This window comes from Leguminivora glycinivorella, chromosome 11, assembly GCF_023078275.1.
Source record: "Leguminivora glycinivorella isolate SPB_JAAS2020 chromosome 11, LegGlyc_1.1, whole genome shotgun sequence".
Classification (NCBI taxonomy): Eukaryota; Metazoa; Arthropoda; class Insecta; order Lepidoptera; family Tortricidae; genus Leguminivora; species Leguminivora glycinivorella.
The window spans coordinates 21,677,221-21,690,516 of record NC_062981.1 but is presented as its reverse complement, the minus strand read 5'-3'; the positions used below and the strand labels follow the sequence as shown (position 1 = coordinate 21,690,516).

At 39.1% G+C, this 13,296-nt stretch overlaps 1 protein-coding gene across 3 annotated transcripts in view; it reads left to right on the top strand.

Annotated features, from left to right (window-relative positions):
• Nucleotides 1-500: 500 nt before the first annotated feature.
• The window catches only part of LOC125231027 (phosphatidylinositol 3,4,5-trisphosphate 3-phosphatase and dual-specificity protein phosphatase PTEN), an 85,878-nt gene continuing 73,082 nt past the window's right edge, over nt 501-13,296 (top strand). For all 3 annotated transcript variants that reach the window (XM_048136368.1, XM_048136366.1, XM_048136365.1), the window contains exon 1: nt 501-1,295. In XM_048136368.1, the coding sequence (XP_047992325.1) occupies nt 1,040-1,295 (256 nt within the window). In that variant the 5' untranslated portion in view covers nt 501-1,039. The remainder of the gene's footprint in view (nt 1,296-13,296) is intronic.

Below are 13,296 nucleotides of genomic sequence, written 5' to 3'. Positions count from 1 at the left end.
TTCCTAAAAAAGATAAATGTTCTTATCATAATATTAAAAAAATTGTTAATATTTCAAATAATTTAATTTTACTACGGGGTTATTATTTTTTAATCAAATTTTTCTGTCAATGTCTATGATCTAGAATTTCCTAGATTTTTCCATTCCACGTCCATCTTTCATGAAGAGCCAATGCCAAGTGATTGGTTCGCCAATGTGTAAACAGCGGCTCTAATCTTTGCCAAGGGCTTTCACAAAGGGTTGGTGGAGCTGTTGGCCATGTGTGTACAGGGGCCATTACGTGTGGTTGGCTTAACATTTCGCGCCAACAAATTATGAGATTGATTACAGCGCCATCTGTTGAGGATCAGTTACAAGAACTCCACATTGACTCAGTATGTTGCTAGCGTTATTACTAAATTTATTTTAACGAATATTTTAAATTAAAACAAAATTAAATATTTTACGTATAATAACAAAAACTAGAGTCAAAAAATAAATTTACTGAAATCAGGTTTAGAAACAGGCGGTAGAAGAATCAACAGTGGCGCTACGTTAAATAATGGAAACTCGAACAAAGAGCTAACCAGCCACTAGAAAATAAGAGGTTGTGCTCGTTCTCTGTCCCTCGCGCGCAGTTCGGGCGTGCGGGAATGAGATGCACAAACACTTTCGGCCATCATAACCATCTTGTGCAACTGTTTCTCTTCGGCCGTGTTCTAGTGCAAACGAACGATGGACGCCATTCGCACGAGATAAATCTTTTCTTCGCTCTATCGTGAAGCGAGAGTGCGTACGCGTAACTCGGTGCCGGGTGTGAAGCTATGCAATAGTGTGACCGTGTGCTAAGTGGTTTCGGAGGAGCTCAGCGGAGTGAGGATTTCAGCCTCGGGAACGGGGAGCAGCGCTTCGCGCTCGCGCGTGCAGCCGGGCAGGCTCGTCTTGGCGCTCGCGGTCGCGGAGCATGGCGGACGCGAGCTGAGCGGCCGCGGCGTCCGGTCCGGGTCTCGCGGGCCGCTCCGCTCAGCCGGCCCGATGGTGGCGGCACTGAGGTTATTGTATGGGTATATGCGTGAGCTGCCGGCGCCGCGAGAGGAAGGCTCCGGAGAAGCTAGCGGCGCTCGGCGCGGGCGGGCCCGCCGCTAAGGGCACGGCGGCCCTGCTGCTGCCGCGCCGCGCCGACCCGAGGCCCTTGCGCCCGCTGCCCATCATGGCCAACTCCATTTCCAACATCAAGATGACCAACCCCATCAAGGGCATGGTCAGCAAGCGGCGGAAACGCTACATCAAGGACGGATTTAACCTGGACTTAGCCTGTATCCTTTTCAGTGTTTTTATGGCTAGTTGAAAGTGCTTCCGTGTTTAGGGTGCGAGAGCGACATGGATGTGTACAGTGGTGAGTCCCCCGGGTCCGCGACCGACCGCTCGTGGCTACGGCCTTGAGTCGCAGCACACGCGCGCTGCGCTCTCGACTAGCAACCTTGGAATTATTGTGATAACCTGGCTCGTTCATCGTTTTCCTTCTGTCAAGGGCATTCAATTCATAACCTATAAATTACATTCATATTACACTCTATTAGGTTATACTCGTTTTAAACGCTTTAAAACATTGCATTCGAGATAATAAACATGAAACATAGTGATTTAAAATATCTTATTGGGAGCACAAGGTTGTCAGTGATAGAAAGGCTTATGTGGTGTAGTGTTCAGTTTGGTAGTGTTTAATCTGGTTTGACTGCTTAAAATACAGTCACTAAAGTCCATAAAGCAGGTGTGTCAACTGAGAAGCAAATATTGCTTACACCACTCAATATTTGCCTTGTCTGAAGGAGTTGAAATCTCGCATAGCAACAAGCAATATAACCTATAAATGTGTACTCTGTGCTGTGCACACATAGCTAGCTGTGTGAACTAGTTGATAAACTATTCCTGAAGTCTACAAAGGCATTCTATTAGAGTTTTTGCATGTTCTTATCTTGACCACATTAACTGTGATTATGAAATGAATACAATCTGGGCCATTATTTTTTCAGACACAAGTTTTTTTTTTCTGTTAATACTACTGAGTGTTTATATGTGTGATAAATATTTTTAGGTAGATGAGGTTGCCCTCATTAATTATCAAAAGGATAATTGCTATCCTTTGACATGATTACAGAGAGACCAACATTTTTTCTGAAAAAATTAATTGATACGATATAGGTTGAAATGTGTGTATATGATCCATTTAGTTTTATAGTGAGGTTTGATTGTTGTAGAAATCACTTACCTATTCTTGGATCTATTTTGCAGAGTAGTACAAACTTCATATTGTGCTTAAATGTTAAAATTTAGCACTTAGTCATGCCATTTTCAATAACATATATGTAAATTATAATTCTTAGACATATTGACAACAAAGTATTAGGATATCTATGTTGACCTTGAAATAATTTTAATCATAATCTATAGATTGGACATAAATATAAAGAATTACTTAATTTTAACTAACACTAGCCTCCATGTTTACATCTTTATGTGATTTGTTTTTTTAACCCCCGACGCAAAAACGAAGGGGTGTTATAAGTTTGACGTGTCTGTCTGTCCGTCTGTCTGTCTGTCTGTCTGTCTGTCTGTCTGTCTGTCTGTCTGTCTGTCTGTCTGTCTGTTTGTCTGTGTGTGTGTCTGTCTGTGGCATCGTAGCTCCCGAACGGATGAACAGATTTAGATTTAGTTTTTTTGTCTGAAAGCTGAGTTAGTCGGGAGTGTTCTTAGCCATGTTTTATGAAAATCGGTCCACTATGTCGGGGTCGGGGGTTTTTTCAAAATTTTAATTTTGTGGTTAGGTTATAACCCCTGACGTTAAAACGACAGGGTGTTATAAGTTTGACTTGTTCTGTCTGTCTGTGTGTGTGTCTGTCTGTGGCACTGTAGCTCCCGAACCGATAAACCGATTTTGATTTAGTTTTTTTTGTCTGAAAGCTGAGTTAGTCGGGAGTGTTCTTAGCCATGTTTCATGAAAATCGGTCCACTATGTCACGGTCGGGGGTTTTTTCAAAATTTTAATTTTTTTCTTTCGTGTATTTAACCCCCGACATTAAAACAATGGGGTGTTATAAGTTTGACTTGTTCTGTCTGTCTGTGTGTGTGTCTGTCTGTGGCACCGTAGCTCCCGAACGGATGAACCGATTTAGATTTAGTTTTTCTTGTTTGTAAGCTGAATTATTTGGGAGTGTTCTTAGCCATGTTTCATGAAAATCGGGCCACTATCGGTTGGGGTTTTTTTTCAAAATTTTAACTTTGTGGTTAGGTTATTATATTAGAGTGTGTTCTAGGTCTTACCATTTGGGAATGACATGGGCCACTCTCCTACGTTTCGGGTCCACTATGTGTTTGAGTTCATCGCCCCATCTTGTTCGAAGTTTCTTCTGGCCCTGTGTACAAACTCTTGGCTAGCAATCTGTTACATACATACATACAACATACATACAATCACGCCTGTTTCCCAGAGGGGTAGGCAGAGATCACGGATTTCCATTTACTACGATCCTGACAAACCACTTTCGCTTCACACACTTTCATAACATTTCTCATACACGCTCGTCGGTTTCGAGTACTTCTGACCTGGCCTCTTTGCAATATTTCCCCGATTTGATCAAGAAAAGTTCGCCTAGGTCTTCCACTACCAACTGACCCTTCCACTCCTTTTTCATATACTTTCTTCGTTAATCTCCTCTCATCCATCCTCTCTACATGCCTAAACCACCTTAACATACCCATCTCAATCTTTGTCACCACATCTACATCCACTCCACACTTCTCTTCTCACTCACTCTCACTCACTCACTTCTTTCTCTGTCTGTATCTGTTACAATTTTGTTCCATTCTCCTGCTTCTCTTAGCATATGGTCTTAATAAACAATATGGTCCATCTCCACTTCAGATCGTCAATTTTTGACCAGCAGAAGTGGAGATGGGTAAAAATTGTACCATTCATTTGTAAATACAGTACAGTAAATGAACAAAATTATGAAGATAAACTGGCCAGATATTTTTAGTGTACCTAATCAGTGCTTGCTTAGGTCATTCACCCGACACACATCTGTATCAGTGTGATTGCTAACTATTCTTTTGCTTTGTTTCCTTATTAATGATAACCCTTTCCTTGTTCTAACAACTTTTATAAGTGTATAAGTATACATTTTGTTGCTGAGTAATTTTGAGGAATAAAAAAAGTTAATAAATATGACAAGCAAGTTCTTTGGCTAAGACCTTGTTTTAGCAATTATAGTATTAAAATAACCCCTTTAAAATTGTAGGATATGATAGGTTATAAATATCTTCTTCAAAGGGATATCAATCTTTAAACAGGGAAATTTCCAAGTGTACCTAACCTAACCACGAAATTAAAATTTTGAAAAAACCCCTGACCGCAACATTGTAGACCGATTTTCATGAAACATGACAAAGAACACTCCCGGTCCCGACTTTCATACAAAAAAAAAATAATTTAATCGGTTCATCCGTTTGGTAGCTATGATGCCACAGACAGACACACACACAGACAAACAAACAGACAGAAAGACACGTCAAACTTATAAAACCCGGTCATTTTTGCGTCAGGGGTTAATAAAATGACTGCTTAAAAATTGTAGGATATGATAGGTTATAAATATCTTCTTCAAAGGGATATCAATCTTTAAACAGGGAACTGTCCAATACAACATCATGTACAGGTACACTCACCTGCAATAACATCCCACAAAAAGAATATCCCAAAAATATCTGACATGATCTTATTTCTAAAGCCATACGAGCGAGTTATATTATAGGAGCTTTGGCCTGGGAAATGGGAATATCACATCCATACTATTATTATAAATGGGAAAGTGTGTGTGTCTGTTTGTTTGTCCGTCTTTTATGGCAAAACAGACTGACAAATTGATGTGTTTTTTTTAAGTGGCGATAGTTGAAGGGATGGAGAGTGACATAGGCTACTGATGGTTTCTGCAATAAACGTTTTTCTATTCTATTCTATTCTACTTTTTGTCTCTTTCTAACGCGAGCGAAGCCGCGGGTGAAAGCTAGTATTCAACACATTTTTATTTACTTTATTTGAAAGCACGTTATTTCTGATTTTGTACCAATTACAGGTATATTGAACAAAATCACATGTTACGAGTAGATAAAACTAAAAGTTAGTTGTATACATTTATTAATTTATTTATGTATACTTCTGTGTATATACTTAAAATAATATTTAACAAATAACAAAAACAACCATCTCATCATGCAACTTTGTATGAAAAACGAGAACCGCTTCAGAGGAACTCCGTTTATTTATAATTTAAGTTGTTTTTGTTTGAACTAAAACTTCCGGCATCTCTTTAACTACTTGAGATGTCAAAGCAAAAGATTGACATTGTTGACAAACTACTGTAGGCACTGGTCCCACCACGAGCTAGTAAGCTATGAGCTATCGGCTATAAAAACGAACACAAGATAAGCACTCCCGTGGAAATAAAAGAGACACGGCGATGTTTATAGTTACTCGCCCAGCGGTGAGCTATCAAAATCGCCGTGTCTCTTTTATTTGCACGGGGGTGCTTATCTTTTGTTCGTTTTTATAGCCGATAGCTCATAGCTTACTAGCTCGCGGTGGGACCAGTGCCGTAAGGGCGCGTTTACATTGTACAATATTAAGCTCATGTTACACAACTGGAATGAAGGTCCTTAAGGTTGGAGACAGCTTAATTGCCAGCGAATTTTGTAAGACAAAATGCTCGTATTTATTATAATTAAATAAAAATTGTTTATTTCGGACCATTAAAAAATCTATAGCACTTGTTAGTAGACATAATATCTAGGTTGTTAGTTACTAATTGTATGGGGACGTCTACAAGTAGACTTTTAAATTAAGGCAAGGTAAGGGACCATCCACACTCATAAGACGCATGTCTCGGGGCGCGCAACGGACGTCTTCGCCACGCCGCCTGAATGTAATTCAAAAAACGTCTCCTCAGTACACTTTGTATAGGAAGGACGTAAGACGCGCCCCCAGGCGGCGCGGCGCGCGCCACGCCACCGCCACGCCGCCTGGGGCGCGTCTTACGTCCTTCCTAGGATTTCCAGTCCTTCCAGGGTAGCCGAATGGCATTTCTGCGACGCGAAACAAAACCGAAACGCCGCAGCAAGGTAGTCTGGCTCTGTCGCGCCAAGACGCAAGAGCGATAGAGATAGATAGCTACAAAAGAGATATTATCATGACTCATGAGCGTTTCGTGAGCGTCTGTGCATTCGGCTACGCACGCTGATGATGGACACGGGAGGTGTCCCATACATACTCTCAAGCGACGCTGTTTCGTTGTTTCAATACGATACGACGTTAGGGACCGGCCACATCAGAGCGTCGCGTGTCTCGGGGCGCGCAACGGACGTCCACGCCACGCCGCCTCAGTGTAATTCAAAAAACGTCTCCTCAGTACATTTTGTATAGGAAGGACGTAAGACGCGCCGCCAAGTCTTGGATTACAAGTGTGTTTCCATGGAAACCCATGGGATTTGACAGTTCGCGCACTTGTAATACAAGGCTTGTACCTTTCGAGAAACGGGCCACTGGACTTGATTATCGAAATACACTGCAATCACAGTCGCTCTTGACTTTGCATTGCAAGGCTGTGATAAGATACAGGATAAACATTTCTTTATTGCACTTAAATGCACAGATATGAACAGAAATAGCCCGTTGTTTGCAAGCTTTTATTTAACTTGTAATATGTTTGTCCTGGACAAACATTACTAGATTTTAACTTCTGATTAGCAGAAACGTCTGCAAACGTTTATTCTAAGGCTAACGGCATCGATTGCAGACGTTTCTGCTAATCAGAAGTTAAAATTTAGCATGGTTAGCGCATCGTAACTGGTAAATTTCCAATATGACTTGGAACTCCGGTTGCCGTTTAAGAAGTTTAACACTCTTACGGTAGATGTCGCTACGGGTCCTATTGACCTTAGTAGTGGAAAATTTCGCTGGCTTGGTTGAGGTCTTGGTGGCTCAGTTGGCAGAGCGCTGGAGTATCGATCCAGATGCCGTGAGTTCAAGTCTCACCCAAGGCAGACATTTTCCACTTTTAAATTTAAATATTACTAGCTAAAGAGACCTACTTTCTTTTCTAATCAGAATAATTAGATTTATTCAGTGACGCCGACTTAAACGAACATGGCTTTATTTTTGCTAAATTGAGGGCTAAGTTGAGTGACAAAATGTGGCAATGCCTTTGGACTGAGCTAATGAGGGGCATAGGACGTTTTTGGACAACCAAAAATTATAATATTTGATTTTTAACAACCTTAAAGATTGAAATAAATGTCATAATACAAATAAAAACATACCAAGTGTCCAGAGCTGGATTCGAACCAGCGTCCTCCGTTTACCAGACGGATACCTGAACCTCTCGACCGTCTGAGGTAGAACAGTATGGCTCCTAACCTTAGAAATTGAAAAGGGATAGTGCAAAACTTCTTTGTAAGTGACCTTTCTGTACGGTACAGTCACCGGCATGAATAAGTAATGATTTCTATACCTTGTTACATTAACGTCTTGTTTGAAACGTCATACGAAATTGTCAGACGATGTAAAGCGACAAGGTACAGAAATCATCACTTATGTTTGCCGGTGACTTTAGTCCATTCAGTGGAAGCGCTGAAAAGTACAGTCAAGGATAAAAGCTATCAAAAAACATTTGACAATAAACTTATTTTGATTCATAATTATAATTTTCCCGTTACGCCTACTTTCCCCTCAACTTACGTAGGGGTTGCGTCACGGAATTTACTGAACCGGAAACGCTGAAATGCCATTGACAGGTGTCATGAGCTGGGAAAATGTCAATTTCCCTTGTCCTCGTGCCGGATTTGGCAAAAAAAACACCCACTGTAGTCGAATATTACAAATACGGCTCTAAAGAAAAATTTCAAAAAATAATTATGTGATAATTCAGAGTACCTAACTCAAAAACACCTACTAATAATTCTCCTAAGAGTCCTAATAATGATAACACTAACGAATTTTATATCGGATGTTTGAAGGATTTCAAAAGGAAAAATCAAAGACAGCGGCTTAAGTGTACGGGATCCTCCTACATCCGATATCGGGTCGGATACTGTGAAAACGCACTAAGGACGTAAGTGATTCCAGCAAAGAGTTTAGCAACAGTATTTTTTAAGGTAATAGTAGAGCGGCGAGAGGGTCTCGGAAAAAGTTGATGTGACTGGAGAGTATACTGCTGACAAGTGGTATCGTTGTGATCGGTAGACTTTACTGAGTACGGAACAATGACTTGTCGCATTCTCAGACTGTGGGGGGGTTAACTATGACGTCACAAAGATCGCGGTCCCTGGTTTCAATTTTTTGCCAATTTGTCTAGAACCCCTTATCCAATTTTGAAAAATGAGGTGTCGATTGAAAGCGTATAACATGCTGATTAAGATTTCTTATATGTGAAAAGTATAGTTTTGTTAGTTATTTTTTAATTAACAATAATGCAAAAAATACTTTTTTTTTACTCTCTGTTTTGATTTTTGTGACTCAAAAAGGCAATGAAAACGGCCACTTAGATAAAAAATATGTTATATAAATCATTTAACTACATTATTAAGCTATCTGTTTCTTTTTAAATTTCTACTATCGGATAATAAATAAGCAAACTACAACCACATACCTGTAGGCGGGGAGTACCGCTTGACACGCGTTCCCATACATTCGGCGTCTACCAAATTACACCTCGCGCAAAATTCGTTTCAAGCAGATATACCTCTAATCTTATTCATCGTAACCTATCAATATTGGTATCATTTGAAAGTACAATTAAAGTACTTTAAAAAACAATGTCAATCATTTTTTTTAAATCAATAATCGCCAGTCTGTGGTGGTTACAAAGGAAAAAAGTGGGTATGCAATTTGACTGGTTTCCTAGGTTTGATACCCTAGACGAGTTTAAAAGGGGTCATACTTTTACTTATATAATATTAAGGGTATGACTATGTATCAGTAGGCCACATAATCATACTTTTACTTATATAATATTTAAGGGTATGACTATGTATCAGTATGACTATGTGGCCTTATTTGAAAGTTAATTTTAGTCTCTATCGGAAAATGCCATGAAATTCATAACATTTCTCATAAAAAAGGGAATTTTCAGCAAAAGAAACCAACGTGTATCCTTGATAAAATTACAAAAAAATTAAACACAATAAAATCAACAAATAAAAGAAAAAATAACTTAAAACTAAATTTAAACCCTAGTTTTTTTCTCCCCTGACCCTCTGTATAGCTTTTAGGCCAGAGAACAACCCATATGTCACCTTTACCTCCCCTTTTAAACTCGTCTAGGGTATCAAACCTAGGAAACCAGTCAAATTGCATACCCACTTTTTTCCTTTGTAACCACCGCAGACTGGCGATTATTGATTTTAAGAAAATGATTGACATTGTTTCTTAAAATACTTTAATTGTACTTTCAAATGATACCAATATTGATAGGTTACGATGAATAAGATTAGAGGTATATCTGCTTGAAACGAATTTTGCGCGAGGTGTAATTTGGTAGACGCCGAATGTATGGGAACGCGTGTCAAGCGGTACTCCCCGCCTATAGGTATGTGGTTGTAGTTTGCTTATTTATTATCCGATCGTAGAAATTTAAAAAGCAACAGATAGCTTAATAATGTAGTTAAATGATTTATATAACATATTTTTTAGCTAAGTGGCCGTTTTCATTGCCTTTTTGAGTCACAAAAATCAAAAAAGTATTTTTTGCATTATTGTTAATTAAAAAATAACTAACAAAACTATACTTTTCACATATAATAAATCTTAATCAGCATGTTATACGCTTTCAATCGACACCTCATTTTTCATAATTGGATAAGGGGTTCTAGACAAATTGGCAAAAAATTGAAACCCGGGACCGCGATCTTTGTGACGTCATAGTTAACCCCCCCACAGTCTGAGAATGCGACAAGTCATTATTTCGTACTCAGTAAAGTCTACCGATCACAACGACACCACTTGTCAGCAGTATACTCTCCAGTCACATCAACTTCAAAACTAGACGACTTTTTTCAATTCCGCCGCCTTACTATAAATGAATGTGTGTATTTAGACAAAGTTCACTTCATAGTAGGGGGAAATTAGCTAAAATTACGGCATAATTAATGGAAGGTTTTTTTTAATTGAAATATGTACGTTATAGACTGAAGTTATTTTTCATCAACCCTCCCCACTCCTCCCCCCTCTGCGTCACCCCTCTACCCTCCCTTAAAGTGCCGAAAATGAGGTTTTTCTCAATTTCTGACAAAACTGTTGAAGATACAGAAAAAGCGCGTAGGAACGAAGTAATCCTTAATAAATGTATTACAAATCATTCATTAACACTTTGGTTCTAGCACTTATAGTTTTCGCGTGATCCGTCACGAAGGTTGGTCCTTTGCTGCAATTTTCTTTAATAAATGTTAAGTTTTCGCCCAAAATGCTTACGGCGCTTGGCGGCGCGCCTTACGTCCTTCCTATACAAAATGTACTGAGGAGACGCTTTTTGAATTACACTCAGGTGGCGTGGCGCGGACGTCCGTTGCGCGCCCCGAGACACGCGACGCTCTGATGTGGCCGGTACCTAACACAACGCCGGTGGCAACGCAGCCTTGCCCTATCAACTGCAGTATGCGTTCATGCAAAAATAATATCCGCGGGTCGGGTCATTGCCTCATAATAATGCAATTGTTAAACATAAAACAAGTTTTATTTTAAGACCACAACGTTTTCGTCAACAGTGCGGCGCGCGTAGCCAAAGTGCCACATTGCCAATCGTCTATGCCCCGTAGCAAGCGAAACGCAACTATCACTGTCGCGCTGATACAGAGTGAGAGATCATCATTTCAGCCGCTAATCGCCCACTGCCTAGCATAGGCCTCCCTTCGTGTACGGCACTTATCCCGGCCCTGGGCTAGTCTCATCCAGAGGTGCCCCACAGATTTCGAATGTCGTCCATCCAACGAGCTATAGCCAAGCGCTTCTTATGTACATCCAAAAGCGGCCACTATTCTGTCAACATTTTGGACTGAGAGACATGTCTACGATGTGTGACGTGTTCAAATAAAATATACCACAGTGTCTCTTTATCCCGCCCTTTGTTAGCCCGTCCTTAAGCTTAAGCAATATTATGGTACCTTTTTGAAAGGAGGCTGAGCTATTGGCACGTTGGCAAGGCATCCAGTAATTCTTAAGCATATCGTTCTCCCCTCGCGAATTCCACAGTTTTAAATGGAATAAGCACTTAAAACCAAAATTTCATACTCGACGGTTTAAAGTACATAAAAAACTCGAATGTTTGAGCCGAAAATAAACTTCTTGAAAGCGTGCAAAGATGCAATAAAAGTTATACGTAGGTTGTATTTCTTAAAAATGGTTATATTTAGACAGGGACCGCTATAATGGTTCTCAAAATAGCACAAGTTAAGCCTGACACAGATTGAGCGATAATACACTAGCAGAGATCTCATAGTGAGGTGCTTGACTATGAGATTTCTTTTTTTTTATGCGAAATTAGGCAAACGAGACAGGTCGCCTGATGGTAAGCGATCACTGATCAGTGCCGTCCATGGACTCCCGAAACACCAGAAGTGTTGGAGGTGCATTTAAGATGGGTGTACGCTCTTTTCCTGAAGGTTTGAAGGTCGTATCGGTCCGGAAATACCGCAGGCGACGACGAAAACTGCTCCCGCATACTCTCTTTGACGTACTTTTTTAACTCATATAAGTATTTTTTTAGATATATTATTACGGTATATAATAATATCTATTATCGCTCAGTCTGTGACGGGCTTTATACTACTACTACACCGTCAGTTACGTGAGGTAGATATAATAAGGACGGGTTCGGGACCTGAACACATTATCTAGTCGCTTACGCTTGTGAAAAAGTTGGGCCGTCGAGCGGTATAAGAAATGCATTAAAAGTACAGAACTCTTCACGTTCATTTCTCAAATTGTTTTGAATAATTATTCATCTATTTTGTCTAATTTTGATGGTTATCTTTTTTAAGAATGTTTATCTTTAATTAAGAATTTTAACTAAACAAAATGTGTACTAAATTGATTGTTATATGAAATAATATTAGCTTTGTTAAATTCCTTAGGTTCACCTAATATTGACGATTACCCAGAAGTCAAAAATATATAATAATTCATTAATATGTATGGATTTTTTACACCTTTTTGTTTGTGTTTGTGTACTAATAATTAATTTTATAATCTTAATTAATGTCAGTTAAAGGCAAAAAGCAAGCAACTATTCGTAAGTGTGTTATCATATCAATAGCTTGATAATCTTCATATGACTAATAGAAAATAATTAAAAAAATTAAATCTCCAACTCCCCCACAAGCGAAGCGGAAGCGTCAGCGAGCCGCCAATGTGGCACGACCCTAACTAAACTTTTTACTCGTGTATCTTTTTTCTTGTTAAACAAGATGTTGCTATGCCAACAACTTTTTGCCGCCGCCGAGGTTAGATAATTTGGCGGTCTGTCTTTCCTTCTACCAATTTAGGTTTTATTCTGACTGTCGTAATTGGGATCTAGAGCCACGAGTTTTGATACTTTTGATTTGATGTTTAGAGAGATTATGAGATCAGGATATCAAAATTATGTATTTTAGGTGGATTTACTACGTTTAATAATTTATACTACTCGTACTTGGTGTATCACAGTTTTCTAGTGTCTTTATTATAAATCTGTATTTAGTTTCGGGAAACTGACAAGCGAGGGACCGTCCTACGTCTCTTGAGTGTAAACGGTCCCTTACATATTCAAGAAAGGGTCTTATTGACACAACATACGTAAGTAAATAAATGTAACCTAACAAATGCTAATGAATTGCAACTCAAAACCACATGGCCTGGCATGGCATGGTTTTTTGAAGAACGATTAGAAATATTGGTTGAAGAAATCATTTCACAAAGAATCATTACACGTCCGAATAAGCTTAAACAAGTTCAGGATTTTGAAAAATCATTTCGATGGATGAAGAATTCTTATATTTAATAAGAGCCACGGACAGTAGGGTGGAGCGTGCTTGTATGGAGAAAATTAAAAATTAGAAATTCATAACGGAATAGGTATCGAAAGTTGTGGAAAAAATTGTAGATTATATTTCTGGTATCAAATTTAAAATTAGGTACTACTTTTAGCCCTCTACCAGCCGTAAAAGCAAAAAAAATAAGGTAAAATTAACAAATAAATTAAATATGTCAGATGTCAATTTTTATTTTTTATTATT